The 9,508-nt window shown below is 33.2% G+C and overlaps 2 protein-coding genes across 2 annotated transcripts in view; both read left to right on the plus strand.

Annotated features, from left to right (window-relative positions):
* HELRODRAFT_182797 (hypothetical protein) overlaps nucleotides 1-6,204 on the plus strand; it is a gene marked incomplete at both ends in the record, with an annotated part of 9,593 nt that extends 3,389 nt beyond the window's left edge. The window contains 6 exons of the mRNA XM_009033525.1: nucleotides 159-284; nucleotides 1,537-1,705; nucleotides 2,535-2,689; nucleotides 2,849-2,958; nucleotides 5,133-5,360; nucleotides 5,912-6,204. Coding sequence (XP_009031773.1) covers nucleotides 159-284; nucleotides 1,537-1,705; nucleotides 2,535-2,689; nucleotides 2,849-2,958; nucleotides 5,133-5,360; nucleotides 5,912-6,204 — 1,081 coding nt within the window. The remainder of the gene's footprint in view (nucleotides 1-158; nucleotides 285-1,536; nucleotides 1,706-2,534; nucleotides 2,690-2,848; nucleotides 2,959-5,132; nucleotides 5,361-5,911) is intronic.
* Nucleotides 6,205-6,414: 210 nt separating this feature from the next.
* HELRODRAFT_182798 (hypothetical protein) lies at nucleotides 6,415-8,649 on the plus strand (the record flags this gene model as incomplete). The annotated part of the gene is made up of 3 exons (XM_009033526.1): nucleotides 6,415-6,485; nucleotides 7,019-7,309; nucleotides 8,502-8,649. The coding sequence occupies 3 exons, from the start codon at nucleotides 6,415-6,417 to the stop codon at nucleotides 8,647-8,649; spliced, it is 510 nt and encodes a 169-aa protein (XP_009031774.1).
* Nucleotides 8,650-9,508: the final 859 nt, after the last annotated feature.

Below are 9,508 nucleotides of genomic sequence, written 5' to 3' on the forward strand. Positions count from 1 at the left end.
CAAACAAACAAACAAACAAACAAACAAACAAACAAACAAACAAACAAACAAACAAACAAACAAACAAACAAACAAACAAACAAACAAACAAACAAACAAACAAACAAACAAACAACAAACAAACAAACAAACAGACAGACAAAAAAACAAACAAACAGACAGACAAATAGACAGACAGACAGACAACCTAACAAATGCATTGTCACCTACGAGTTCTGTTTACAGACATCTGGTCATGTACTCAATGTTATGAGAGGTTCTTCCTGCATATGCACAGACCCCAAGTTTTTTTTTTTTTAGAGAATTTCGCTTTTGCAAAATAACTTTCTTGCTGATAAAATGCAAAAACATGATCATACAATTTATACTGCACAAGTAACACTAAATGTAATTAATAAATGAATAAAAATAAATAAACATATTTATATGCAAACTAGCAAGTATTCATTTGACCGATTTTAATGGATTTCCTCTAATGAAACAAAACTTATTAACATATCTTTTAATGATTTTTTTTGGAAACTTTACTTCATAAACTTTACAAAATAGAATATAGACGAAATTTGTGATATAAGGAGCAAGTTTGCAGATTGCCAATTTATGTTATCCCTGAACTCAATTAACGCCGATTGAGGAGGCAATCAGACTCGTCAAACAGATAAAAGACAAGTTATGGCAGTCCCTAAACCGATATTATGTAGGTCATGATATTGTCTTTGCAGTTGTTAATCTATCAGCGAGGAAATTGTTTCTACATAAACGTTTTTTAGCAAAAAAGAGAATTAAATACATTCATAAAATTTGTTCAGTTTGGTGAAAAAATAAATAATTTTATATTATGTTTTATGCTATTTACATCTCTTTTGGTTAAAAATAATTTTTTTTAAATTTTATCTTTTCCTAGAACTATTGCTTAATTTTGAAAATCAACTGGACCATGAGAATCATCTTCAGGTGGTTTATATGAAAATAATGAAAAGCGTTTATTTAACTGTGAAATTTTCTAGACTTTTTAAAGGCAAATTTCGGTTAATAAATCTAATCTCCGGTTTGATTTTTGTAGTAATAATACCTAAAATTATTAAAAATAATGTTTTAAGTTCTTTTTAAAAGTTTTCAGAAAGGTCAATTTGAAATTCATTGATCAAACAAAATAAACTGCCGCTATTTTGTGACGCATTTTGTTTAGGTTCTACAATGAGGCGGCGTATCATTGATGGATTCTGATTACTTAATGACTTAATGGGTCATAAATAAAATATGCTAATTACCCCTTAGCAGCACTATGCTGATTACCCTTTACAACTGTCGAAGATGCTTTTTATAGCGCAAAGGCCTATATATTTTATTCTATATGGGTTCTACTTATTTTAACCAGGTTTCCGGTTCGTAATTTTAATTTTAACTATTTTTTATTTCACCATACGGACCTGAATTAAAAATAATTTGAACTGTTTGAATCTTAATAAGAAAGTGAACACTTCTTATCGGCGCAATTTATTTGTTATACAGAAAATTTTCACGCTCTTCTTACAGGCAGCACAAACAAAAAACTGCTCGCAGAATAATCCGTGAATTTGTACGGAGCAGAGATGGAACAATCGGACAGGCAGCACTCAAAATTAACGATGGGCGCGAGATAATAATTGAATCTTCAACACAACTCGCATTGAACGCTCAGCGAAGCCATCGAAACAGCGAACAAGTAGGTATCGGATGAATATTTGATGAGACACAGTTATAATTATCGTAAATTCCCCGGTTTATTCACTTTCCAACCGTCGGCCAGTCATGTGCAATATTATCACTGCCTGTCTAGCAAGTTTATTTCTTCTTTGTCTCATCGTATTTTATGTGGATGTACATTTTTTGGATGTACAATTTTCGGAAGTACATTTTTACATTTATTATTTATTATTATTTGCGAGTACTTGAAGTTTCCATTTGGAAGAATTTTTTTAAAAACAATTCAAAATTTATTATCAGAGTTTAAAAATATCAAAGTTGAACAAAAAATTGAGACAACAAATTAGAATGTTTATTCATAGAATTTATTGTTCAAGAAAAATCTCTCTATTTCAGTTATCAATCTACTACACTGAGTATATAAAATTAAGAGATCATATGTTAAGATTACAATTGAGATTATACAAAACATCGCAATCAAGATACACATATGTTGGCTGCTCACATCACTGCTTATGGATGGATGCTTTGAAATCTTTAAAACGCGCTATCTAGCAAACTCTTAATTTTTGGCTGCATGGTCCTTACAAAACTGAATGTCGTGCAATGAATGAGAACGAACGAGTGTTGGGACCCAAGTTGGCGCTAAGAAGGAAGCGATGGAATTTTTTTAAAATGAGATAGATTTCAAATTTTGTGAAAGCAGTGGCGTTCGTGCTAAAATTAACGATATTTATCACATAACAGCCATTTTATTTCCTAGTACAATTTTTACGATTGTTTACTCATTTTTCACTGAACGTTCAAGTTTGTTATTTCTGAAAATCCAATTTCAAACAGATCTCCAGGAAGTTAGGCAAGGTGCAGCCGCAAGCAACAAGATCGTTCATCACTTGAAAACTTTTCACGTCGCGAGATGGCGGGAAATCGTTGGAAAATGTCGTAAAAACATTTTAGTGACGTTCTTTCATTGCATCCCTCGTATGGAAGTTGCCTCCTTCTTGTACGTTGCATTATTCACATTTAAATTTATTGAATTTTCAAGAGTTGTTTGTTTAAATTGCACTTCTAATTTGTATACAGAATCAATTGATACAAAAAAAACTTAATAAGCGAATATTTTAAATTTCGAAATATGTTTAAAATATTTTTAAGCATATAGACGCTTCAGGAAACACTTATTTTTCTCTGAATTCACTACAATATCTTTCCAAGTAGACATAGGTAACCGAAGGGAAGCAGAAAAAATGCAACTGTTGAACAACCACAAAAGTAGGTAGATGTGTTTTTGTTGGCAAGCGTCAGCAAAATGAATGCTCGTATGGAGAACCTCTGTATAGCAGCAGATGGTGACGACCATCACAATGCAGAACTAATGCGTTATGTAGATAAAATGGAAATCAACACGTGCGGCTCTGGTTAAGCTCGTTTGTGTGTTTGCATGTTTGTGTGTCTGTTCGTTTGTATGTTAGTGTGTTTGTTCATTTGTATGTTTTTGTGTTTGTTCGTTTGTATGTTTGTTCGTTTGCATGTTTGAATGTTTGTATGTTTGTGTTTGCCTGTTTGTGTTTGTATGTTTGCAGTTTTTATGCTCATTTTCATATATTTCACAAGCTGGAATGTTGTGCTGATGTTGCTGTTTCATATTTGTACGTAATTCTAAACAAGAACAAGCATATATTTGGACATACATCGATATGTCAACCGAGATAAACTGAGATTGCTCAGTTTCAATCCACTGGTGTTACCATGCACATGATACGTGCTAAGCTTCCATTTATTATTTCCACCCGCAAGATGAATGTTCACAAGCTGATCTACCAACACAGCTATTGTCATTTTAGCAAATAAAAATCTACAAGATGGCACTCAGCTGCGTTAACATAGCCACTCATTTAAATTTTACATGGACTTTCAGTTCAAGCAAATCAATCTTTTGAATGTTCTTAAGAAATTATTTTCTCCGTTTTACATTTTCAACTAAAAAAAAAGTATTTGACAATATTGCATAGCTATTAATACAGCGATCTTTAGAGCTCTGAATAAAAAGAATATCTTAAAAATGTTTTTTTAAGTAAAAAAAACTATAATACTTTAAAATCAAATCAGTGAAATTGCATGAAAAAAATTAAATTGCAAATCATAAGATGAATTATTATTGCAGAAGTTCATTTTAGCTTCTTCTGATCCACTTTTTATGTAATTGGAAACATTGAAATTTAATTTATAATTCTTCTAAAACAATTTCGTTATGATTCTAAACGAAATTAGTTCTTGAGCATCTCAACAGCCAGGTTCTCTGATGACCGTTCAGCGAGGTAGGCAGCATGCAGTCACAATGGCACGGACACAAGCGAGCAACAGTACCTTCCTCCACACAATTAAAAAAGAACAAAAGAACGCATCTGAAGGACCGTGACTAATTCTTCAGTGGAAATTTAAAAAAAAGATTACGTTCAACTGGTTTCGCCGATTTATCGTTTTCATTAATTTGATATATTTCAAAGTGAAACTGATTACATTTTGCAATATTGAAAAACAACAACAATTTTTGAAAAATCATCTAAATTTACCAAAATTTATTTCAATTTTCGTTAACTATTTTTAAATAAAACAACTTGTCATGTGACTATTACTCAAAAAGCTTAAATTTTATGTTTGTAAAAAAAGATGTAAACATATCTATAAAATCCTGCCCACCATTCAATAAGTGATATGAATATCGTTCGAATGAACTACGAAATCTCTGAAGTTTTAAAACAAATTATTCTCAAATACTGAAATACAAAATCATAAAGTTCATTGACGACTTTATCGTACAGAATTATTAAAGTTCATCTTACTAGATCATTCGGGCTGCCTGCTTAATTGTTAGTGGCTGATTGTAGAGTTTTTTTTTCATTTGCAGTCTTTCAAAATTTGAAAAATGCTGAAAATTGTTTTTTTCAGACTTCTGGTAGAAGTTTATTAACACAACAAATTTTTATTTTTCAATCAAGGAAGTAGAACAATCGTCCAAATATTATTTATGAAGCAAAATTAATGACGTTTTAATAGATTTCATGGAAAGTTTGTTCATATGTTTGTTTGCGTGTTATTAGTTTTTAAATTTCCAACAATGTTTGCATTACTTTTTCAGATTAATCTTTATTATTTAGATTAAATTAGATCACAAAAATTTTAAAAATGAAATTTAAATTGCTATTGTTGTTAACGTTTTGTTTATTAGTTGCTGGGTACAATAACAACAACAACGACAACGACGTCGACGACAAAACCAACAACAACAACAACAACAACAATCCCAACCACCACCACCACCACAACATCAACAACAACAACAATCCCAACCACCACCACCACCACAACATCAACAACAACAACAATCCCAACCACCACCACCACCACAACAACAGCAACAACAATAACCACCACCACAACAACAGCAAAAACGATGAGAAAGAAGGAAACGAGCCAGCATTGCAAAGAGGATACTTTCAATAACACACGAGCACAAGACCACGTTTTGTGCATCTCATTGAATTTATGGCCGCTCTTCGCATTGAAATCATTCATATTACGTTCTTTGATGCTTGACATTCTTCAAGTCTTCTTCCTCTTGCACGTTCTGCTTGTGATGCTGCTCTGCTTATGTTTTCAGAGATTTTTTCAAAGTTGTTGTATGTTTTGTGCTATTATAATTAAATAATATTTTTCATGTTTCTTAACGTGGTACAAATTTTTGACATGTTATTACGGCTGTTTGAAATTTTTTTTTATATTGCAGTAACTTCAATTTTTGACAAAAGCAATTACTCATTCCATTCAAATTTTGCGGATTATGTCAGATATGTTCAAATTTTTTATTTGATTAATAATTATTTTTAAAGATGTGTAACACAACAAACTAGAACGAACCCTGATGCCTGTACATTTTGTAATTGTGATTTATGTAGTTACTTTGATTGGTTGTAATTTAGTGTTTCTATTACTGTTGGCATTCAAATAAACGTTCAACCAAGTTTAAGCTTCAAGCGTTCATCAATTGAAAATCTTAAACCTACGAAATAACGGTAACTTGACGATCGTTGGGAGCTACAAAACTCTTTCAGATCTTTGAAGGTGTAACATTGGTGTTAGTAGTAACGAGAGTCAAAAATTACAACATTGGTATCAGAAATTAGATTTTTGATAGCTTGAAACTTTCTGTAAAAAAGAATGGCAGCATTAGAAAAGTTCGATACAACTCATTCGAGAAAGGAACTACAAAAACGAAACCTCGACTCAATAGAAGTGAAGGCGGTTCTGGTGAACCGCCTAAGGAACGCTCTGATAAAAGAAGAAATCGATCCGGATGAGTTCGATTTTCCGGATCCTGTAGAACAACAGTTTGTCGAAATGAACAGAAAATTTGATCAACAGGCAGAAAAACTAAACAAGGTCGCCCAGGAACTAAACGACAAGATGGACCAGCAATCAAAACAAAAATTTCAGAACGAAACGAAAAGATGGGTTTGACGGAATAAATAAAAAAAGAACAACAAACAAGAGACTTCAAAACAGTATTAAGAGGTCGAATCAAGCAACTAGATAGTGAAGACAAACGCGTCCAAGTGACAAACAAAAACAACACAGAAATAAATTTGGACAGTAAACCGAGATTCTGATATCTTATCAGATAATTCAACTACCTACAATTACATTAGCGATCGCAAGTCTATCATTCCCATGGATGATTTCGACTGCGAAGCACGTGATGTCTGCGACGCACGTGTTAGCAGCGATGCACGTGTTCAACCGTAAGGATGAAGATGATAACAAAACGACTATAAAGGTTACAAAAATATTAGCAAAGTTGATTGACAAAGACAGTGAAACTTTTGATATGCAGTGGGACTGCTACTCGGATGTTACTGCTAGCAACTGATTTCATTTTTAATGCTTTTCATTTCTATCGTGATGATGAAGATGATGACGATGACAACGATAAAGGTCTTGAAAATATCCTAGAAGTTAGCAGTGACAAAGACATGAAAACTTTTGATATGCAGTGGGACTACCATTTGGATCTTGCTGCCAGCAACTCGTCTACTTACTTTTCTAACAGCGACAACGGTTATTTAAATGGCAACGATGTCCTTGATGGTGATTTTAATGTGAATATTCATTCAGGACACGAATTGGTGACAGACGATTATTCAAGTTTTGAGATAACGCCTCCAATATGCTGCTGGAAGAAAAGATTAGTTCTTGTCTACCTAGATGATGACATCAATGGCGATTTCATTGCTGATGAGGATGAGTTTTTCATCGCTGCATGACTGATCAACAGGAAAGATGTCAACGACGAATCTTACAACAAGCATCAAAGATACCCGTTTGATCATTCTACGCCTCGTAAACTCAATAAAAAGACAGCATTACTTCAAGTGCTAACAAAATCAAGAAAAGATCACGACATCTGTTTATGGCTAAAGATTCCGAAACAACAGAAACGTGGCGTGACCCGAAAAGAAATAACGCAGGTTTCAAGAGCAAAGACCTGGCCTGGTGGTACAACCTACGGCGCAGATAAAGGAGATGCCCTGCAAAACTCTCACGGAATTGTAGAGATCGGTACAAAGTCACTCATAATAAAAATTACGTGATCAACAGGACCAATGATCACGAAAGACAATAAGCAAAAATACATAAAGCTTGTCCATTTGAAAAGATTATTCCCTATTCATCGCAATAAAAAAAGCTTATGTCGGGGGCAAACAGGCTAAGGTGGAGATAATGTTATAACCACGCGAATAAACGAATTACGCTGCATCATTAGTTAATGTTATATTTTTGCTTTTTATCGCCACTTGTAAACCACAAAATCTTTTCATACCAAAGGATTGTAGATATCGACTCGATGCTAAAACTTCCATATATAAGACCAGCACGAGCTTTTTAGAAGCGAAGTTTGAAGCAAATTTGTAATTTTGATTTATGTAGTTACTTCGATTGGTTGTAATTTAATGTTTCTATTACTGTTGGCATTAACATAAACGTTCAACCAAATATGCGTTTAAAGCAATTTCGATTCATCTATCGGAAATCTTGAACCTACGATAACTTGACGATCGTTGGAAGCTACAACACTGGTGTTGGAAATATAGAGATCATTTGAGTTATAACATTGGTGTTGGTAGTAACAAACGTCAAAGATTACAGCAATGATACAAAATATAATGATCTTAGATAACGTAAAATAAAATGATACAAAGTGATATGATATGAAATAAAACATTATATGAAATGAAATGATACAACATGAAAAAAAGGAAATGGGTGAATATTTGCAAAAAATGCTTTTGCTTACATTCTGCATAATGTAATAGCAGTTCAAAAAAAATTGTTCCAAAAAAAAAACAGACTAGAATGTCACCCAGAAACATGTAGTATTATCAAAAATGGTCAGTTATGTTGACAGTTAACAAAAACTTGACTTGCATTCATGGTCATTACATCATCACCGATACTTTCTTATCTTCATCACTATTGTTATCTTTACAATCACCATCCATTATCACTAACATCATCGTCAACATCAAAACTTTTCCATGCAACGAAGCAAACTAAATGACGCAAGCATTATGACAGCTAAAATTTAATTAAACTAATGGCTGGCTTGGAAGTTCATTTTATTCATTTCACTAGCAGATTTAATGAAGGAAAATTTGTTCTTCGCACTAAGTTGTTCGCTCAGACGTGCATGAAACCAAATGAACTGCTCTCTGTATTGAATCATCTTCTAGTTCACTTTTCATACTGTATAACACCAGTGGATCTATTTTGACGGGAGCTCGACAACTGGATCACAACTTTTACGGGGTTAGGAAGGCACGATTATTGCGCAATTGTTTGGCAGCATGCTCCCTTCGAGCCTTCCCTCAAACCCGCCCCCGCATGACGACTGCCTGTAACGGCTGATTGAATTGGGCATTATCGTGCAGTGAAGCAACAAGCGAAAAAAGCCTCCATCTATCTATTTAACTTGTACATTATTTATATAAACCACGTTTAATCAACTTTAATGCTGAGGTATTTATTTCTATTTTAACAGCTTGTATCAAATAAACCCTCTTCCTAAAAAAATTTATAAATTCTTTTTAGAAATTGTTGAATCACACTTGCATGTGTTTTGACGATTTGTAGGATTGCAGGCCCCCGAACGTCGGCTGCTTTAAATAAAAATAAAAAAAACAATTGGAAGCCAATCGAAGCGTAAGTGAGGGAGCTGATGTTGAATATTTTATAAGTTGTGACACGAACAACTTTTGGTGGAGTAATGCCTCGGTTGTTGATGCAGGGCCAGCAGTTCAGTCTAATTGAATAACATAAAATAAATTAAGGTGTTACCTGCTGAAGATTAAACTTTAATCTAATACTTGAATAAAAATTTTAATTAAAGTTGAAATTCTCTGGGCTTTTTTTCTTGTTTTTCAGCCGCACTACACGTGTAACTAATTGAATTTACAAGTGAAAATTGGTCTGGAAAGTATAACAAGCAGTTAATAAAAGGTGCTGTCTGTATTAACTCTTGAATACAAGCTGTTGAAATTAAGATAAATAGATTATAGTTTAATATTTGTTCATTTCATATATACAGAATATAACATATTCCATTATTGTTCCATTCTGTTATATTCTACATGTTTTATATGAAGAGGAAATTACTACAAATAGATCGACGGGGGCAGTTAAAGTTTTTTGGTAACATCATGTGGAAGGAAGGAATGGAGAATCTAACAACTACTGGAAAGTTTGCAGGGAAAAGAGATCGCGGTCA

This window comes from Helobdella robusta (genome assembly GCF_000326865.2).
Source record: "Helobdella robusta unplaced genomic scaffold HELROscaffold_93, whole genome shotgun sequence".
NCBI classification, from domain to species: Eukaryota; Metazoa; Annelida; class Clitellata; order Rhynchobdellida; family Glossiphoniidae; genus Helobdella; species Helobdella robusta.